The sequence below is a fragment of the Babylonia areolata genome, chromosome 33 (genome assembly GCF_041734735.1).
Source record: "Babylonia areolata isolate BAREFJ2019XMU chromosome 33, ASM4173473v1, whole genome shotgun sequence".
Taxonomy (NCBI): Eukaryota; Metazoa; Mollusca; class Gastropoda; order Neogastropoda; family Buccinidae; genus Babylonia; species Babylonia areolata.
The window spans coordinates 14,108,488-14,131,181 of NC_134908.1; the positions used below are offsets into that span (position 1 = coordinate 14,108,488).

Here is a 22,694-nt window from a genome sequence, read left to right on the forward strand (position 1 = left end):
TCTCTTGTGTTGAGGCCCACTGGGTGGAGTGTGCCAAGGGGAGCGATTATGTGGGACTCCTGGTGTTTTCTGTATGTTCTGTTAGGTTGGTTCTGCCATACAGCTGCAACCTTGACATGGTTGAGACTGTGGCGGGCGCTGTTGAAATGTTGACCAATGGGGTGACGGGCACAAAAGCCAAATGGTTAAAGCATTGGACTTTCAATCTGAGGGTTCAAATCTCAGTAACGGTGCCTGGTGGGAAAAGGGTGGAGATTTTTCCAATCTCCCAGGTCAACATATGTGCAGACCTGCTAGTGCCCGAACCCAGGGTGGGTGGGGGGGGGGGGGGGGGGTAAAAGGAAGAACTTAAGTTTGTATCAGATTCTTACTATGTAAACCTTTCTTGCTACATAGGTTTTGTTAAAATGAACGTAATTTTAGGAGGGGAGCAGGAGAGGGACACTTTTTACAGGTTTGCATGAGGCATTCAATAAAAACATTTTGTTGATGAGTTTTCTTTCAAGATTGGATGTATTTCCTGAGAATGCTAGTTGTACAGTCGAGTCTATCATTTACTGACACACAAACACAGGTTGATTAGTAATAGATTCTGTGGAGAAACCCTGTGATCAATGATGCCTTGAGAATATATGAACATTGGATTTACTACAATATAAAGTGTGTTGTATTTATGCTTTAAGATTATGTGTCAAATCTACAGGAAGCTTTTGTTCTGTGTTTTAAATTTGTGCATTGCTATTAATTTACCTAAATCGGTTTGAGAATAGTCATACCAATTTACATGATGGTGAAGGTTCATACCAATTTACATGATAGTTCTCAGGAATTTAAAAGGTGAATTGAGCGTGGTATAAAGGTTTCCTGAGCTCTGGATTTTACTTTAAACTTTCTGTAGTGTCATCCTGATGGCAGCAGTTCATAGTACTTTCTGCCTGGCTTTCTGAAACACTTGCCTTTCATACAGCTCTTGCATATTAGCTTGTCTCACTCCCACAACTTTACTGCAGACACTCACGACATCATTCAAAACTCGCTTACTTCTCACTCCCAAACTTCCATACCAGCACATATATGAAACTGTCTATCGGACATTATTTGATTTCTTATTATCATTAAATACCACAAGGATAACTGAATGACTTGCATTTCCCAAGAACTGTGATCCACTGACTATATTTATACAAAGCAGCAGCAGCAGCAGCAGCAGCAACAAATTATTACATTGATTTGTATTGTAGGGGAAAACATTTTTTTTACTCACACACACACAAACACTTATACAAATTCTGAATTTCACCTAATGCATGTATATGAGTATGTCAACAATCTGTTTCTATTTGCACTGTCTGTTTATTACACACTTGTGTTTATTGTATGAAAAGATGGAATAGATTTATATATGCATCCCAGTGAAAATATATAGAGAAAAAAATCTTTAAAAAACTCTTGAGTCTCTGTTAATCATATGCTGTTGCAATCAAACTACCCACATTTTCTTTCATTTTCAGGCAAAAGATGAAGCAAGTCTGTCAGAGCTGGCAAAGACGCTGACGGCGAGTGAGATTGACCACAAGCTGTGGGTGGAACAGCCAGAAAACTACCCCACCTGTCTGGCTACCCGACCCTACCCAAAGGACACAGTACAACAGTATTTTAAAAAGTTTAAACTGTTCAAATGAAACTGTTTTGGGGGAAGTGGGGTTGGGGAGAGAGTTTGAGGAAGGGGGCGGGGGTTGAAGGATTCAGGGTGGGGTTGGGCTGAGGTAATGAAGAAGATAATGTGTATTTCAGGACCAGATTATCAGTGACATAATGCTTTCAGTGCAGTTGTTTTTGAATCATCATGAAATCTGTTAACTCACTGCAAAACAAGTTTATGTAATATTGAAATAAATTCTATGCTTCACAGAAGATTACCGTGTTAACAAGAGTGGATGAAGGATGATTCGATAGTCTTTAGGTAAGTAGATTGGTTCTTTGGAAAATATATGATTGAACTGTTTGTCGATGATGGTGCTTTGTATTTAAAGGTCCAGTGCTGAACTGTTCAGAGGTTTTGATCTTATGTGTTAAAAGATAGTTTTTGTTAATACTTAAATGCACCAAGTCACAGATGGGCTGATACCAGTCTTGATATGTCTTGAGAAAAATGAAAGAACCATTTCCAGAGCTGGAAAAGTCTTAGAAAAACATGTTTTTCCCTTAAGGTATGGAAAAGTTTTGGAATTTTAATAAAACTCCAGACCAGTACCATTCAATAGTTAACTGCATTCACAAAAATCAGCTTACTAAAATGAACATTGATACTTTGATATCTTTCACTCTTTCATCAGCGGTCCAGCAAAGTTAGTTTTTGATTCAGTTTTTGGCTTTGTGTCTGGTATGGAAAATTTTTTGTTCCAGTCTTGAAAAAGAAGGAAATTTTGTTTGGTTGCATCTGTGGGAACCATGGCCATCTTATGCCCACATCTGCTGATGGTCTGGAATTTGTTGACTTTGATAGTCAACTCTTTGATAGTCTTTGATAGTCAACGACTTTGATGATCCACTCAGGGCAGACTTTGCTTGACTGTTGAATAAAATTATCCTTTTCTTGATGTAGTTTTCTTGACTTGCTTGATTTCTTTCTCTTGATTTTAACACACACACACTGAGTGGAGGTTGGAACAACATTTGTTTAGTGATCAATCCAAAGGTGTGCGTTACTCTTTGATTGATCAATCGATATGTATCCTTACATAGCGCTTATCTTCAAAGACCAAGCTCTCAACATTTTACAGTCATTTGCACGTAAGGATGCCTGCCTGGGTAGATCTAGAGCTGACTGAACTGCCTCAAGGTGCTCATTCATTTTCTAAGTCAGTCAGGCTTGACACTCACACACACAAGAACATATTGTGATGGACTGTTAATTTTGCTTGTGCCATCAATCAAAATGTGTGCCAAAATGCCCACCAATGCCAGTTCCCAGTTTCTGTTGGTGAGAGAAGATTTTTCCTGTTGGTAACTGGCAGAATCAAGAAACAATTTCCATATGGTTAATATCACTTACATTTGATGAAAAATCAAACATCTCATATTGATTTTTATATCCACAAACCTATAAATCATCTGACCACCAAGAGCAGAAACCTTGAATCTACAGGATTTTGTTTTCACCTTGACCAGTTACTGTATCAAGTCTTATGAAGACTGGACCAGATACAAAAGAATTCTTTTTCTCTTTCTGAGCAGACAACGGGACAGAGGTGTCTTTTTAGAGTTAAACGCAAAATTTGGGCACAAAAAAGAACCATCCAACAGTTCTAGTTTGCATTAATTTGACATGGTACAGTATATGACACCAAACATTATTTTCACATTATATCTGTATTGTGACGATGACATACAATTTCAATAGAAATCACGCTACCAATATGGTCAGTCACAATGCCTAGTTTCATATAAAATGTTTCATAAAAACTGGTTTTTAACTCTTTCATTTCTGCTGCATGGTTTTCTGGTTTACAGGAATCTTACTCTTATATTCCTGGAGGCTGGAAAACCATGCAGCAGAGAATTGTCCATTTCCTTCCTATGGCACGGAAAATATTTTCTTGTAAAGCATTAGCTTTGCTAGAGTCGCATCAGCATGCATGACCTGTCCTTGACTGGGTCACTAGTGGGGCGGTGTTAATGAGTAGAATGGATTCCAGACACCTCTCTCCCCCTTCCTAGGCCATAGGAACATGGCTGCAACTACATTCTTGCCGATGTGCTGTGTAGACACATGCACATAGAAACTAAAATTTACAAAACTTTATCAGATGATGAATTCGATCTGTTACAACGGAACGAAGAGAGAGTGCAATTAGCTGCTGCTACAGAACATATAGTGGGTGATAAAAAGTTCAAGTGTGAAAGCTGTGGTTTCTGTTTGTGTTGTAACTAGACTGCTTCAAGGTACATCACACACAGTTCACCTTTGTGTGACAAATGATGCGATGACTGTGACACGGACATGTCTATATAGAGAAAGTTTCATTTATGAATAGTTTATGTTCAAGAACTGTGTAAATGTTCGGATTCTGGCTCTGTGACTGCTTGTGAAAAGAAAGGCATATATTCTCTTCGAGACCAACTCCAAATCATTCATGCGGAAAGGGCAATAGCAGTGACAGTTTTTCATGGATATGACCAGTAGTGTGGCACTGAGATACATGTGAGGCATACACGAGGAGTACCTTCATGATGTGCATACTCTGCAGGCAAAACATTGTCCTGCTTGTGGTACATACTTGTATGGGTTGTGTTCGAGCGATGGCCTAGATGTAATACGTCCACATAGGTAACAAAAGAATCTGAGCACACTGGTTCGAATCCATAAGTCACCAGTATTTTCTCCTCCGCTGCAAGACCTTGAGTGGTGGTCTGGACGCTAGTCATATGGATGAGATGATAAACTGAGGTCCCGTGTGCAGCATGCGCTTAGCACACATATAAGAACCCATGGCAACAAAAGGGTTGTCTCTGGTGAAAGTCTGTAGAAAAATCCACGTTCATACAAAAACAAATTAAACTGCAGGCAGGAAAAAATTAAAAAATTTTAAAAAAGAGAGAAAAAAAGGGGGCTAATGCTTTCAGTTTAGTGACACACTATCCCTGAAGAGAGCAGCTGAATTTCACACAGAGAAATGTGTTGTGACAAAAAAGAGTAATACAAGCTAACCTTTTTAGCACCTGTGTCACCAGAGATGTCACCCTATGGTGTCAACAGGGTCACAGTCAACTTGTCATATCAATTCTGTACACAACAGTATATGACAATTTTAGTGTACTGTAATGAGCCCGTTACGTACTTTCTTTCTCTTCTCTAAATCCATGAATGAAGGGAACATGTATCATAGGACTTTGGGAACGAGGGGAAGTAATGGTTCATAGAAAAATAGGAACGAAAGAGTTCAGCATTTACTGTATCAGACTTCTTTATTTTTCAATTTTACGAAGTGTTGTCCTTGTCCTATGACCCCTCACCCTGCTTTCCACTTTGCCACGAAGGGAATGAATGGAAAGCTTATAGTCAAAGCTACCATTTTGCCAAGGTTTGGTCTTAATAACACTTGTAGCAGCTGACAATGGCCAACATTAGTTTTACACACACATTCACACACAGGACAGTGATCATATGAACTCGCTTTGTTCACATATTCAAGTCAAGAAAGCTGTCACATTCATGTATTAAACGCATCAACAAAAACAGATGAGAAAAGAAAAAGAACAGCAATCTGACACTGATGAAAACAACACACACCATCAAAGTTCTGAATTCTTTAATGTCACTCGGCTAATGAATGTAATATTCACTTCCCATACCAGCACAACTGTTAAAAAGCTGTTGTGTCTTGTTTTAATCAAGGAACTATTGTCTGCTTTTCCAAAAATGTAATTATTCACACAAACACAAACAAAAAGCTTCTAAACTTTTACACTGGTCTTCAACAAATTTTAGAATTATCATTCTTCAACACAGAACAAACATCAAACATTCACCATGTAACTTTCCTTCTGAAAACACACACATATATAACTGAATAAATTCTTACTTTTGGTATTTTCCCTTACTTCTTTAAAATCAATGGGAACAATCACACATAAACTTCAACATGGGATGCGATTTTCCTTTTCTGAAACTGAACTGAAAAGATGGAACAACAAGCTCCTTGCTTGGAAACGTACAACCAAAAATTATTTCATGTTGCTTTTAGTACACTTCTCTTGCGTACTGACATCAAAGATAAAAGAACATTTTGATCTGTCTCTGACCTATTCTCTGAGGGTGCAGAAAATCTCTGACCTTTCTAAGGGTGCAGAAAAACAAAAATGAAAAAGAAACAACAAAAAAAAACCCCCTGAAAATGCAAGAACCATGTGTACTAACAATCACCAAACATTGTGAAACAATACGTTTCCATCGACACAGAGGCAGGGAAGGTTTGGACGCTCAGCCAGCTCCAGGACTGATGTCTAGTCAGAGATGTCCTTCTCCTGGTGTTGCAGTTTCTTGATCTTCTTCTTGTGTCGCTCAATGGCCTCCTGCAACACACAGAGCACTCAATCAAACATTACTTCACAAGGGCACACAACTCCACTGATGATAATGATGATAAGAAAAAAAAAAGCACTTTATCTTTTTTGTGCACTCACTACAAGTTATTGCATTAGCACTGTGACACTTGTTCATAAGTATATCATTTTCTGTGCCAAAGATGAACAGGATAGGATGACTAATCATACTGAATCAGAAATTATAACTACAACAGCATGGAGAAAAGCTTTTACTGACTTCATTTTTGTAATGATAATCCCCGTTGATAGCAAGTGGGAATTCATACAAGCGTGATTAAACAGTCGTAAGAATCTCCGAGTATTAATGTAGACACTAAATAATCAAGGCCAGTTTAATGTTGATGAACAGATCCTAACCACATACATTGTGATTCAATGAACAGACTCAAACATTTGATGATTCAAAACACAATTTCTTGAGTCCATGCCAGTTTAGAGCCTCAGAAACTTACATTTGAATGGGAAAAAATCTGGGGATAAACTGGTTAGTTAAATAATACAAAAAGATAAAAACAAAAAAAAACAACATATGCTCCAATTTCTTAACTTTTCAAATATATTTAAACCTCGTATCATCTGCAAACAGCTGTGAACATGCAAGAAGAACTCTGTAAATGATATACAAATTTCTGTAGCATAGCCCACTCTTACAGTCAAGATCATAGAATAAAATTAAAATAACCAAAATAATTCCAGGCATTCACTTTGTTTTTGATTTTTCATTCTTTCAAAATCAACTTACCCTGAGTTGCTATGGGCTGGTTTTCTATCCCATCAGTTTATTGCACATTGGATTAACTCAATATGTTTTGTTTGTTAGATATTACACAGAAAGAGATTTTGATATGTGTTTTCAAAGTAAAATGAACAAACACTGTGAAAGTATTAGGTTACATACACACATAGCGCATGATTTTAAAGCACTGATTGATTATTTAGTCAGTAACAGTCAGTGTTATTGTTAAACAATTGCAGCATCACATAAATGTGATTTTTTTCACTCTCCTATTTTGTTTTCATAAAAGAATGCAACCCCCCCCCCCCAAAAAAAAAAAACCAAACAACTCTGTGACATCATACCCACAATTCTAACACTGAAAGAAATACAGAAGTGCACCATGCAGAGAAATGTGGAACATAAATTAGGTCAAAAAGACAACCGGGAACCTAAACCATAACTAGTCACATTTTATTCTTTCACTCATCAAGTGTTAAACTCATCCCCTTTTATTGAGGGAAATACTTCCAGTACTATATTATCGCAGCTAAATGACAATCTTCAACAAGTGCAGGTAGTGAAATGATGCAATGAAAGCCAAAGAGAAACTACAAAATAAGAAACTCAAAACAGATAACTACAGTAGATTTTAATTCTGTCAAACAGCATGCGAAACTAAAACCAACAAGAATAACAAGCTGAAAATTACCCACGCTCAGAAGTACACAAATACAAATGTGCACATGCATACCACAACTTACAAACAGATGGAATGGAGTACACAATCATACGCCAGCATTCACACAAACACAAACACCAGACATGTGCACATTACTTATCAACATGACTGACTGCAGCTGATATGTGATGTTTACCATTTAACACTGACAAGTGCAGTGTCATTACACAAGAGACAGCTGTGTCTGTAGACATGTGAACACCTCATCACCCCATCCAGTCCCTAGCCTCTCTACACCCTGATTATGTCCCAATGTTTTCTTTTCTGTGGACTTGTGTCAATACTTAACAAATACATACGCACAGACTGAATCATACATAAACACATGCATACATTCTCACACACATATTTTAATGTCCCCATTCTTTTTGGGTTTTTTTTTTGTTTTTTTGTGTCTAAAATCATAGTGAAAAGACAAACTAAAACACACACACACACTCAAGTCAATAGTATGCACACACTACAAGACACACATAAGCAACAGTAGTTACTGTACAATGGCAAAACTATTACAAATACGAAATGCATGCTAATGCTTACATTGAACAGTGAATATAAAATGATTCATTTCAGAAGCCACACATGACATGTTTAAAAACATTAGAAAAAAAAAATGTGTTTTTGCAGGGGCATATGAAAATCCACATTTAACTACTGTAAACAACTGATCTACAGCCAAAAAAGTAAAATTAAAGTTAGTCCCAAACACATGCACTTCACCTCACACACATGATAACTGACCAAACTAAAGAAACTGGAAGCAACAAAACACAACGAAACCTGTTCTACAGGCCAATTTGAGTGATCAGAGTTCTGGGACAGAGGAAAGTCCTGAGAAATCACTCTCCTCGCTGTCAGAAACAACCAACATGGCTGATGAAGGCAGAACTGTAGCTGACGGCATCATATCTTGGTGTATATCAGTCATGTCGTCTGTAGCAGTTGCTTTTGCTGTTGCAGTGCACATTCATCACACCTTTGTCATGAAAATTTTTTTTTTTGGTTTTAACTGACCTGAACCCTTCTATCATTTCTTGGAGTTCTTCTGTGTTTGAGAACTATACCCATGTTAACCCCTATCATAAAGTGTGCATTTACATGTATGGCACCCCATAAAGTGGGCTTTATGTGTATGACAACCCTATCATAAAGTTGGCTTTTACATGTATATCTCTATTATAAAGTGGACTTTTATGTATAAGAGACCCCTCTAAAGAGTGGGCTTTTATGTGCGACAAAGTTGGCTTTTATGTGTATGACACCACTATCATAAACTGGGCTTTTAAGTGTAAGACAATCCTTTAGTAAAGTGGGCTTTTATTTGTATGACACCCCTATCTGTAAGTGGACATTCCTGTGTATGATTTAACCCCACCATGTATCCAGCCACATTCCGTTCTGGGGCAAGATAGGGTTTTTTTTGTTGTGTTTCCATAGCCCATCAAATGTCAAAATGGATTACAGGATCTTCTACATGCATGATGTATACTTGAAGGGTGAGGGTCAGCACACGTGTTGTCCTGTTTGGTAAGAAAACCTGTCTTCCACCCTCAATCCACAACGTGTTGTTACTGGGATCAAACCCTGGACACTCAGAATATAAGTCCAGCGCTCTATGCACATGCCCATGAGATTTATTGGGAGTTGTTCTGGGGTCACACATGTGTGAATGAATTTCAGGTAATAGCCACACTTGAGTCAGTCTCAAGAGAAAAAGTCAAATCTACAACTCGCTCAATGCCTCAGAAAACCAAACTACCGTAGTCAGAAATGGGCTGTTAGATAAGCAATGCATGCATTTCCTCACAGGTAATGCATCTATGACTCATTTACTATCTAGACTAAAGAATATCAATAAGCCAGTTTTGTCTCTTTCTCTCCCCCACCCCCAACACACACTCCCCCCTCCCTTCTCTTTCTCTCTCTTCAAAACAAAACAATTTCGTTTTAACCTGAAGGAGTGTAACTGATCTCATCCATTACAAGACAAGCATCACAAGCATAAAAACTGGAACACATCAAATGACAACAATCTGGATAGCATAAAAACTTCCATGATCCTTCTGACCATCTTGCTTACAAAAAAACAAACAAAAACCAATAAATGATCAAAATGTATATAGACTATCCAATATAAACCCTAACCCTTCCCCACAATCCTAACAAGATGGCACCTGACCATCCTGCCTCAGTAGAAAAATACCCCCCCCCCCCCGCCCCCAACCCCCAACCTCCCCATTTCCTCCAGAGGCTTGGATTACCTGGTGGTCCCGAATGGCTTGCAGGTGGTGGTCCACCTCCTCTTCCAAATGGTCTTTAATACGCTGCAGCTGAATCGCGTTCTTATCAACCATTCCAGAAAAGAGAAAACAAAACAGTTCTTCAACACTCAGAACTGAACAAGCAAACAAACAGTAAAACACCCAACCCCAAGCAAGAACTGGAACGAAACAGCATGAAAGAGTGTTGATCCTGCAACCTGTGAGCTGACCTGGTACTGGTGAAAGGACCTATGATAGGAAGCCACCACGCCATCTACATGCTGTTGTCAACGCCCGTTGACGTCTTCTTGCTGCGAGGCTTTAAAACAAGGAAAAGATCCACACAGCAAAGCAACAGAAAGCCAGGAAGAGTGAATACTTAAAGCCTCATCAACAGCCACAGAGAACAAAGACGAGGACAATGAATAAATAACCTATGTGTATATAAACCAGTCTCTTCTTTCCGTCTGCATTCTTGGGTTGTGACTCCCTCTGTTTCTTTCTTTCTTCGTTCTAGGCTGTGATTCCCATGTTCACTCATAGGTACAAATGGGTTTTTGTGTACACAACTATTTTTATCCGGCTGTGTTGACCGAACTCAAATTTTTTAGGGGGGTGCATATAGTGTACATAAATATGTGTTTCCAAACTGTCAAACACTGACATGGATTATGGAATCATTACCATGCACATTTTTTCTTCTGCAAGTGTATACACTTGAATGGGATTAAGGCACTAGCTGGCCAGCACATACGCTGACTTGGGAGACAGGAACAATCTCCCTTAGTTCCACCGGCACCAACACTGCAATCAAACCCAGGACCCTCCAACTAAAGTCCAATTCTAACCACTTGGCTATTGCTACAAAACAGTCTGAAAGGAACTGTTTTAAGCTGAGAATAGCTCTGCTGCAATCAGAATCATGGGTGGGCAAACTGACCATTAAGTTTATTCTGTATTATTTATCTAAATTGTCTTGTTTCAAACTGAAAGGTTAAGGCCATAAATAATACTTACCGGTACTTTTTTTTTTAATTGGCTGTATTCTTAAAAAAAAAAGAAAAACGAACTTGGCAAAGATGATGGAGAGGGAGAAATGACTCAGGACTGGTTAATATACACATTCAACACCCATCACCTCATTCAGACAAAAACAACACACACCTATATGTCAACAACAGCAGCCACTGGCTACCCACTTCAAATTAACCGTTAGATGCTCTGGAACAAACTATGATTAAAACCTTTCACAGACAAAAAAAGCTTCTGACAACAACAGGAAAGAAAACACACACAACAAATTAGCATGCTGATGGATATTAAAAAAAGAAAAGAAAAAAAAAGAGTGCACAAGTATGTATCACACTGATGTGGTTAAAGAGACAATACACTTGCAGGACAAGAATGGAAAGCGCTTGGAGGACAGATGAGTACAAACAGAAACCTTGTGATCTTCAATCTGGTCTTTGTGATAATCCACTTCATCCTCCAGGTGCTTGCGAAGTTTGGCCATCTGCTCCCGTTCCTGAAGGCAACACTGACTGTCAACACTCACACACACTGAAGGCTACACTCTGACTGTCAACCCTTCCACACAGCTGGTGCCAACACACCACACACCTAGCTTCCACACCTACAGATCTTCCCCTAAATCATCGCATCATGTCAGGTCTCATCCCATGATTGTGCAAATATTCAGATCATCATGCAAAACACTGTGGAATCCTTGATCATCATTCTACACCCACAGACCTTTCTTTAATCATCAACATCATGTTTCATTCTGTCCATGTGTAAATGAACTGTAAGGAAATCCAGTTCAGTCAATTCATTCATCCTTTCCTGCTGCAGTTTCCATGATCCAGGGCAAGAGAATGTCACCTGAAAAAGTATCACCTGTATTCATCGTATCAAAACAGTATGAGGATAACACAGGGTGAGAGAGAACAACAGTCTTATAACCCCGTTCAGTGCCAGGGAATTTTGTACAGAAGTGCTCTCCCCTTGTCAAGGAATTTTGTGTATTCAGGGGTAATAAATCTTAAAAAAATTCCAGCACAAAAACTACAGGAGATGCAGACATCAATGTTTTTGTGAAGGAAAGTGAATGTGGATTCTGAATCAGGGATTTTTCCCGTAATTATTTTGATTGTTGACAACCGTTCAGTCATTACCAAATAAACTCCACCTCCACAGAATGACACCTAAAAAGAAAACAAACATAATACAGCTGGAAATAGCAAGCTTGCTGTCATATTATATGTGTAGAAGAAAATAAAACGGGTTATAAGTTATGATAACAATTCAAAACTTGTGCTGACAAGTGAAAAACTGCCCCAACAATGACAAAACATGTCAGTCAGAAAAAAAAAAAGTCCATCATGTTCTTAGAAACTGACCAATAAGGCTTTTTGACAGCATAGAGCTTTCCCCCTTTAGAGAAGGAAGTTCTCTGATGACACCTACTCCCTCCAGGAGCATCCAGTCTGACTCCTCTACAGACAAGTTAGCCATCTGATTCAGTCAAAAAGTGTGAAAAAATAAGCATGTATTTCATGTCCAGTGCTCTTTCGACCCTACATATCGTGGATTATTAGTTGTCGATTTCTGGCAGTATTCAGTGAAAGAGCAGTTCACTGATGTCTAAGGCCATGCCCTCTTCCACACCCTCTGACTGGCATCTGACCTATCATCTTACCTCACTCCTCTCCCTCTCTTTCCCATCTTCCAAACTCTACTCTGGGCATTCTTGTCAGTCATAGTCACCCACTCAAAAATGCTGTCTGGTTGGATAACTAGACTGAACTAGCATTGAATAGGCCATCAGTTTAATCACTCTCAATGTTATTCACCTTTGAGTTCAAATGAATCATCAGACAAAAAAGATTCATTTCCACTGTCATACCTATCCATAACTAGCACAGCTTGCAAAATCATTCAAATTCTGTGACGGGGGCCACTGTCTTTGCTGAACAAAGTTTTCAACACCTGCTTTGCATATGAAGCAACCCCCTTTCTACACTCGCTCCACTGCTTCAGTTAGCAAATCATTACTGAGAAGAAAAGGGTCATCTACCTGACATATGCTAACTCAAGTGAGATTTTTATAATCCTGACACAGTTCGGAGTCTGTTTATGTTCACTGAACCAAACTCCAATGAAGGAAAAATTGGAATAGATGCAGGCTGTCAGTGGATGCTATGGCAACACTTTGCTCAGGACATCAGCTGACATCGTATAGGCACTGAATGGGTTAATAAAATTGTCTTTGGAAACCACATTCAAATGGTTTCTTTTGCTCTTTCTGATGTCGTTGTTCCCTATTATCCTATCTGTCAGAAATGATCAAGGACTGAATCTCAAAGCTGCGTCAGAGTCTGAGCAATCTGTGCCTTGTTTTCTGGGTTATAAGAGAACTGGTGTGGAGAGACACAGCTTTAAGGAACAAGGACTAAAGAATGTTATCAGTCCCAGCATGATTACTGAAATAAAAAGAAGGCTGACTGAAACTGACAACTGAAAACCACCAGGAACAAAGTAAAAAAACAACAACAAACAAAAAGCAACAAAACAACAATAATGCAGCATCTCTTCAAATGCCATGGAAGTCAACCACCACCAGATATCTATTTTTAACATAAACAGACATTCAAAAATTTCCATATCTATGACTCACAAGCAACTGCCATACACTATAGTGTCAGATGTTAATTTTCAACCTGTTCAGTGCCAGAGAATTTTGTTGTGGAAAAAAAGAGCTGTCCCTGTGCCAGGGAATTTTGAGGATTCAGAGGTAATAAATTAAAGAAAAAACTCTAGCAGAAAAACTACAGGACACATATTTTATGAAGGAAAATGAATGTGGATTCTTAATCCAGGCTTTTTTCCCCAATTATTTTGAACAGATAACTATTCAGGCATTTCATATTGAAGGTAATTATCTTTACGCCTTTAAAAAGTCTATTTCCACTTTGAAAGAGTGGCACCAGAAAAGAAGACAAAACAAAACACAGCTGGAAATACCATGCTTATTGTCTGATTATACATGTGGAAGAAAAGAAAATGGCTAATAAGTTTATGATAACAATTACAACACTTGTAGTCATGTAAGTGAAGAAATGTCCCAGCAACGACATCATGGGTTCTGTCAAGAAAAAGTCAATCATGTTCTCTGAAAGTGAGTCGTCAAGATTTTCAAACACCTAAGAGCGTCCCCCTTAAAAGGAGAAAGCGCTTTGATGATATCCCCATCCTCCTCGTTGTAACTGATCTGATAACAGTCTGCTGTGCATCCCATCTGACTCCTCAAGAAAGAGATATGTCAACTATCAGTGACAAATAATAGCATGAAAAAGAAAAAAAAAACAAAAAAAAACCCCAAGTGAATCTCCTTTATTATCTGTCAAACCTGTGTTTCATGAAAATCGTGGATTATTGGCTGTTGCCATTCCCGGCAGTTGAACACTGAAAAGACAGTTCACTGACAGGCTGAGGCCACATCCCCTTACCCGTCCTCCATCTGGCCTTTCACCTGTTGTCTTACACCACTCCTCTATCTCCTCTCTTCTCAAATTACGTCAAAATACCATGCCTTCTCTGTCAGTCACGGTCACTAGCTCAGAAATGATGACTGGATAGATGGACTGGAGAAAGTGTCGAATGTTGCTGTCAGTTTCGTCACTGTCATTGTCATCACCTGCAAGTTCAAACAGACCCATCTCTCATCGTTATACATTATCATCTGCACAGCTTGCACAGTTGTGTAAATCTTCACTTGACAAAGTGTTTGTATCTTTTTGGCATGAGAAGCAGACACTCTTTAAACACACACTCCAAACGGTCCAGCTAGTAAATCATTACTGAGAAGAAAGGGGTCTTCCACCTAACGAAGGCTCACTTAAATAGTATGTTTATAATCCAGACACATTAAAATAACCATTCAGTCAGGTTATGTTCAATGTACCGAACTCCAATGAAGGAAAAATCAAAAGAGATGCAGAGTGCCTTATGGGCACTATGGCAACACTTTGTTTAGGACGTCAGCTGATGTCCTACAGGCACTGAACGGGTTAACATAAACAGGAGCACAAAGGTATTTCACATCCTTGACCTTCTTGTAATTCCAGCTGAAGCAACAGCAGAACCTATTCTACAGTGTTAGATTTTGAATTCGACACAAACAGAAGCACAAAAAGTCTTCCATATCCACAAATCACAAGTGATTCCAAATAAAGCAATAGCAGAACCTGTTTTACGGTGTTAGATGCCAATTCATATTACAGAAGCCAAAAAAGCCTTCCATATCCACGTGTGATTCCAATTAAAGCAGCTGCAGAGACTACTCTATGAGGAAAAATGTTCAGTTACTGTAGAAAAGGCAGTGTTTGGAAGCTTTCAGTATTTTGGTCCTGGCCTGCCGTTCTACTGTTAACAAAATGAATATGGGAAAAAAAAACCCAACTCAGCTTCAGTTTCAAGAATCTAAGTGTGTGGAATGATATACACAACATCACATCTACTTTAAAGAAAACTTTTAAAAGAGAAGGGCTGGCCAAGCAGATGCCTGACTGACACACAGACCCAATGAGGTGGTCAGATCTCAAGCTGACTGTAGAGAGCAAGAAGGGGGGTACAGGCAATCACATGCAGTCACACGGGTAGGACAGGGCAGATCTGCTTGTGCAAAATTTATGACAGAGTGTAAATCTTGTACTTCATCCTGTGTGACACAGGGAACAATAGAGAGACTACAAGACAGGAGTAATGTAAAAATCTACACACATCAGCAGCTTACAATGAAGAAAATGTTATCATTCTCAGAAAAAAAAAAAAAAATGGCAGAGATCAGACATGATATACTCCATAGAATTCACACACTTCAATCCAAACTATTGACTACATTCCCAACTCCAGTTTTACTGTCAGGGAGACAAAGCTTCATTGTTGCTTTTGAGACATTGCATCAGACAACCTGTTTCATTACATGGAAAGAAAAGAAAATGACACCAAAAACATTTCCACACCCAATTAGCATTTCCATCAAATGATGCACTGCAGATTCATATAAACTGAACACAGCATACATGTCTCACCCAAGGCTGAGTAATACATCAACAGGCATGCTAAAATCAAGTATACTTTTAACAAAATCAAATTGTTCATACTAACAACAACAAACATTAACACAAATGAATTTCAGAGCAAATACGAATATGTTTTTTTTCATTTTTTTTCATATATCAATATCATGACAACAGCTCTGGAAAGAAACATTCTTAACTCTTTCACTGCGAAGTTTCTGTGTGAAAAACACTCCCCAGCACCAAATATTTTAGATATGATGCTCTCAGTCACAGGCTTTGGTTAATGTCAAAACAACACCAGGGACTTGTTCACTTCAAACTGGGTCAGGGATCAATGGTTAGTCAGTGTTCTGCTGGTGGGAAACTGGCTGCAGCAGTCAACCTTTGTTACAATGTGAAAAATAGTCTTATCAACATGACTCCTTGATGTCAACAAAAGTTTCCTATAGCAGTGAAAGAGTTAACTGAATTTTACATTATGTCGCAATAAAATTTCACAATCACACAGTTTAAAAATGAAAAACTATAAATTCAAACCGAAAATATACTTATTACACAATCAAATCAAACAATATGATCAAGAAATAATTTAAGTTTTAACACTGATATGTGCTATTTTCTCCTTTTATTAACATCCTCTAGCTCATTTAATCATACATATTAAAATCAACATGATTTTTTAATAAAATACTGAGCAAGCAAATTTAATTTTTAAATGCAATTTTTTTTTCTGTTCTAAATCCATGCAAAAGCAAAATGATTTTTTGTAAACAAAATACTGAGCATGTGACTTTCTGTTTTCTCAATGCATCATTTACCATTATATATATAAAACAATCCACACAATTGCTCTGTTGTTTCAAGGTTTAACGTCAGATCATACACAAATTCTGAACAACTTAGAACTCATTATATTCCTGACACCTCTATGGATGCACAAGAACCCTACAGCCATAGCTTACCAGTTTCTTGAAGTACAGTTCCTCATGTGCAGCCTCCATCTTGCCGAAAGCACCGCCAGCGTCTCTGCAAGCAAAAGGTTATAACACTCTTCATTCACCGCATTTTTCAATATAAATATCTATGCTTGTGTAGTGGTAGTTACTGAATGAATAGTTCACAAATCACCCCAATATCCAAACTTGCGTTGTACTTGTAGTATTTGCAGTTTAAAGGTCCTTCAGTTGAGGTATGATAATTAACACATCTGCAGAGCCTTTTCAAGTAAAGCATCACTTTGGGAGACTCTAACCATTTCTCTACCCCCAAACATTCCAATTTGTTTTTCTCCAACTTTCTGCTTTCAAGTAAGGTCTCTTAGTAATGCTGATTCCTCTATTTTTCTGCATTTTCCTTTCTCACATGTATTCAGCTCCCCTTGCTGAAGAAAATTGTCCAAATTCATATGCAAAAATTAAACCTACAAAATGCCAGGCACTGTATAATAATTGTATCAAAACACAGTGTTGACTGGGTCATGGCAACTCGAGATCTTTACCCATGAAGCATCACAAATGGTGTCTTACAGAAACAAAAGAGTCAGAAGAGCTGACCAACGTGATCTGTTTAAAAAAATATTGTGACATACAGTATGCAAAATCAGGGCAAACACATGGTGTCCACACACAACTTAGTATCTGACTTGATTTGAGCGATCAGATCTATATCATCTGTGATTAAAGGATGTGACTTATAATAATAATAATAATAATAATAACAACAATAATAATAATACAAATAAAAGATACTTATATAGCACACAATCAAGAAATCTGCTCTGGGTGCTTTACAAACCACTTTCGTTTCCATAACATCAATGTTATGTACACACCAAAATGCGACTAACAAACTAAACACACACACACACACACAATGCATCATGTACATTTTAACATACAAATGTATATAGCAGCTACCCTCCACACATACGCACACACAGGCACACACAAAAACACATACACAGACGCACACGCACACATACACGTACAAACACACATTTACACACATGCTTGTATTTACATACATATACATACATATACACACATAGTCAAGCACAGCTCACGCAAAGAAATGGACCTGCCACAACTGAACTTATTGCTGAGGGAAGAGGTGAGTTTTGAGACCAGATTTGAAAGATGCAAGGGGTTCATAATGACATAGGTAAAAAGGGAGCTTGTTCTGTGTCTTTGGTGATTGAAAAGAAAACGATCTGTGCCCATAGGTCTTACTTCTGATGTGAGGTATCCTGAAAAGTCGAGTATCAGAAGAAGAGTGGAGCTTGCGAGACGGAGTACAGATATGGAAGAGTTCAGAAAGATACTTTGGGCCACATCTGCTGACTGGAGAAAAGGTCAGAGTGGATAGCTTATAGTCTATTCGATCAGAAACAGGCAACCAGCAAGGAGACTGAAGGAGAGGAGAAACATGGTCAAATTTAGAAGCTCTGCAAATGAGTCTGGCAGGATTATTCTGAATTCATTGAAGTCTAACAGATATTTGGGAAGGCCAGCCAAAAGATAATTGCAGTAATCCAATCTTGAGAGAACCAAAGCGCATACAAGTGTCTTGGTTGCATCAGTTGAGAGGTAGTGGCAGACAGAACTGATTCTACGCAGTTCCAGATAGGCAACTTTACAGATATTTGAAATGTGCTTTTGGAAGGAAAGAGATTGATACAGGATTAAAGCAAGACTACGTACAGAAGGAAATGAAACAGGCGTGCATTGATCAGAACAGAGTTAGGAAAGGAAGGATACTGACAAAACTTTTCTGGACAGACTATCATAAATTCAGTCTTATCGTCGTTTAGTCGGAGCTTATTGAGAGTCGTCCAGTCCTTTACATCAGCAATGGACTCCTGTGTTTGAGTCACCAGTGCATCAATTTCAGAAATAGAAGCTGACTGATAAATAACTAGTCAGAACTAGGTCAGGCTGTGCAGATTAAACAGGGATCCAAGGTTGAATCTATCTGGTCCCTTATTTAGTGTTATGTTGTATGTCATGCACGCATCTGTTTGAGTACATGGATGTCATGTCTCCTATGTTGAGTTTTTATTTCATGCATGCTTCTGAAAGAGTACATGCACATATGGGGAAAAGACTGAACAATGACCAGATCACAGTCATCATATAGGATCTTTGTTTATGTCTGTATCTTTCTGTCCTTCGCTAACTCATTTCATTTGATGTGTGAGGAACCTTTGGTTTGACATGTAGCTGTTCTAATCCATTGTATGTTGATTCTACAAAGATTCCTTTAATCTTTTTCTTCTCTCTCTCTCTCTCTCTCTCTCTATATATATATATATATATATATACAGTTTGGATAAGGTCCAACATCTCACCTGACAGCTCCTCCAGTGCCACCACCCTGAAACACAAGATTTTATTTTCTTCTCTCAAATTACAAAACTGACATTTTCTAAGACAGACTCTGAGACTGGCACACACACACAAGTAAACAGAGAATCACACACACACACAAACACCACACACACACACACACACACAGAGTCACACACACACACACACAAAGTCATAATGATACTGGGTATACATGTGTTCATGCCTACACACACACATTATCCACACACACTGCATATAACATAAGTTAAAACACTGCAAGGGAATATCTGCATATATACATGCATGCACTCACACACACCACATACACAGAAGAGCACTCATGAACAGATATATATACAATGTCACAAATCACATACACAAAAAAAGAAGATAAAGTATTGAATATTGCCCGCCTTTCCAGTATTTTTTTTAATCAATTTAGAAGTGGTACTTCTGTGTGTGTGTGTAACTGGTATGTGTGTGTATGTGTGCTTGTGCACGTATGTTCGTATGTGTGTGTTTGTATGAATGTGTATGTGTGTGCTTGTGCACGTGTGTTTGTATGTGTGTGTTTGTGTGAATGTATGTGTAGTATGCACATTCTTTAAGTTTTTCAACCATCTCTCTCTCTCAAGCACTTTTATAAATGTTCAAAAGCACAAAATCTCATTTCATAAATCTGGGAGTAGTCCTTCCCTTTGTGTGTGTGTTTTTGTGTGTGGATGTATGTGCATATGTGTGTGTGAATGTTTGTGTATGCACATATTTTCATTTTTCAACAATCTCTCCCTCTCTCTCCCCCAAGCACTTTTATAAATGCACAAGAGCACAAACCTTGCCAGCTCCTGCCCCAAACTCCCCAACACCAGACCCAGATGCCATGAAGCGAACTCTGCAAATCATAAACATGAAATCATGGATGAATCCAAAAAAAAAAAAAATAAATAAATGAAAGTTTTATTCATGTGACTGTGAGCTAACAGTAACTTAGTTTCCCATCATCCAGTGAATAGGCGACAGACCTTGTGCACAGAACAACAGGTACAATAACCATGTGGTTTAAATTAAGCACTGGATTTTCAATCTGACAGTTCTATGTTCAATGTTGGTATTGAAACCTGTATGGTGGATAATGGGTGGAGATTTTCTATTTTTAGTCATCTGATCTCCCAGATCAACATAAATGCTGACCTGTTTGTGTTTTAAACGCCCTCGTGTCTAAACACACTGAGATCAAAATCAATATGCAAGGCAAAGATCCTTTGTCCATGTCAGTGTTTGGTGAATTAAACTACCACGATATGTCCTTGACATGGAACCCCCGGGAACCAGTGGAAATGTAGCTGATCAAAGAATATCTAGCACCATGACTGACACATGATACACCTAGTGGGCAGCTTGAAAAGACGGCCCAAGACAGGAGGTTCTGGAGGACTGTTACTGTTGACAGCCTGTGCCGAATGAGGGATGATGGATAATGATGATTCATGATGTTCACAACCTCAATGTCAATCTACTTTTGGGTAATGATGATTCATGACAATCACAACCTCAATGCAAGTTTACTCTATCTCATTTACATATATACACATACAAAAAAACAACAACAAAAAACAACAACTTGAATGACATCCACTATATTCTGATTTGCTAACCCTAAACAAGTTGAAGTTGTAGTAGCAGTAGGAGTAGTTTATCTATTATGACTATCACGCTGTGTGCTATTGTGCATATTCTTGCAGCTCTATCTGTTTCATAATACCAGCAGCAGCAGAAGTAGTAGTTGTTGTAGTAGCAGTATAATTAGTAGCTGTAGGACTGGATTTCATAACCTGTGCCTAACAACCTACCTGAATGATGTCCCTTGAATCGTCAATGTGATATAATTGTGCTTTCACATGACTGTCAATAAATTTTTTTAAAATTAAATTTATAAAAAAACAACTGTTGCTGCATTTTCGAGTTTTACATTATCAGAAACATTTCTATAACTGAATGCATGAGTGTCTATTGCATCTTTTAAATGAACAGGAAATGAATCCCACCACTGTGCTGTCGCTGTAAACTAGAAAAGATTTCCTTTGATACTGTGCAATCCATCTTCTGATCTTAAAATCTTGTCAAATTTTGCCAATGTGATGCTTAATTTCAGTCTAACTGTTAACTTCAAGATCACTGAAAATCTGATTATTAAGTCTCAATGTTTCCTTTTAATCTTCTTCTGTCTGCTCTTTTATCTTATGATAAACTCGACAGAGAATCAGAATGCTGGTTCAGATAATCACGAGTATATCATAATAGTTCATTACATTCCTTCAGCAACATTTCTTCAGCAATCCTTTACTTTTAATTCTAGCCACATTCTATATTCTGTGACTAGCTGCTTATTTACTTCAGTCACCAAACCACTCGCTTACCTGGAAACAAGAAAACAATGCTGGGCAGAGAGACCAGAGAGACCAGACCTGTATATATGTGTGAAGCTAAAATTTATTATAAATACTGATGGTCGCTGAATATCTATCACTGTTAACCTAATGTTTTAATTCTTTTTTAGATATGTTTGCAACGTCAGGTACAATTTCGTCAGAATGCAACGCAAATAATCTTGCAGGACACAGCACAGCCTGTGGGACCTCTGCGGTGACATTGTCTCAAACACGTTCGACAAGAGAGAACTGTTTCCATTTTAAAAGGATTAAACATATTTTCATAAATACAGTGATTATTTCCAAACGTTAAAATCAACAACAAATACCAATTCGTCAAAAAACGAAGTTTGACATGAACTTGCGCAGTTCTGCTGACCCGAATCGTGAACGTGACGTTACGGCCCCAATGCAACTGGGCGTTTTACGAAAAATCAGAACGCACAACACCAGATTCGAGACATGCAAAACAGTTTCCGACACTGAGGTTTGCCGATATCCTGTGCCAAAATTTCTAACTGCTTCTGTGCTTCGTTAGGAACTTACCCGGCCAAGCGCAGTGCGACGGGTAACCTGTAAGCCATGTTGCAACGATGAAGGTCGTTGGGTAGGTGCTTGCTCGTCGTTCAATCGGGGAGGTCAGTTTCGAGGAAAAGGACTTTTTGTGTGTTGAAGTTACGTCCCTTTTATTCCAATGGCCCATGAAGAACATAGAAGGGAGGAACACAAAAATCCCAATTGACAGTCCCAAAAATCTGGCCAAACTAACAAAGGAGTCAGAACATCAGGTGTTGCAGAAACTGAACTTGGCTTAGGACAAGCCAGAGGAAGAGGTTCCAAAACTGAACATCTTGTGTATCAATGTGTATGGGCTGCTTTCCAAACAACTTTTTATCTGAATTTGTGCTTGCTGATGACATACTTGTATTCACTGAAACTAAAACAGAAAGTAATTCAGACAAACTTTTAGAGGACTTTTTTTTAATAACCATAACTTTACTTGTTTCTT

General features: G+C 38.3%; 1 protein-coding gene across 3 annotated transcripts; it reads right to left on the reverse strand.

Moving 5' to 3' along the window:
- Positions 1-5,295: 5,295 nt before the first annotated feature.
- On the reverse strand, positions 5,296-22,331 carry LOC143276807 (ATPase inhibitor mai-2, mitochondrial-like). Of its 3 annotated transcripts, none has more exons than XM_076581456.1 (6): positions 22,232-22,331; positions 20,091-20,148; positions 19,256-19,281; positions 16,872-16,935; positions 11,271-11,351; positions 5,296-6,075 (listed from the first exon to the last, which is right to left on the reverse strand). In XM_076581456.1, exons 1-6 carry the CDS (start codon positions 22,267-22,269, stop codon positions 6,007-6,009), a joined length of 336 nt encoding a protein of 111 aa, XP_076437571.1. In that variant the 5' UTR covers positions 22,270-22,331; the 3' UTR covers positions 5,296-6,006. The 3 variants fall into 3 exon arrangements, with proteins under 3 accessions (XP_076437571.1, XP_076437570.1, XP_076437572.1); XM_076581455.1 differs by lacking the exon at positions 11,271-11,351 and adding an exon at positions 9,827-9,907 and having other exon boundaries at positions 22,232-22,329; XM_076581457.1 differs by lacking the exons at positions 11,271-11,351; positions 22,232-22,331 and adding exons at positions 9,827-9,907; positions 22,015-22,076.
- Between the last annotated feature and the right edge of the window lie 363 nt (positions 22,332-22,694).

Coding starts and splice junctions, on each gene's coding strand:
- LOC143276807 (XM_076581456.1), bottom strand. CDS start 22,269: ATGGCTTACAGGTTACCCGTCGCACTGCGCTTGGCCGG. Junction 19,282..20,090: donor TTGGGGCAGGAGCTGGCAAG/GTTTGTGCTCTT, acceptor CTTGTGTTTCAG/GGTGGTGGCACTGGAGGAGC. Junction 16,936..19,255: donor GGCACTGGAGGAGCTGTCAG/GTGAGATGTTGG, acceptor TTTTGCTTGCAG/AGACGCTGGCGGTGCTTTCG.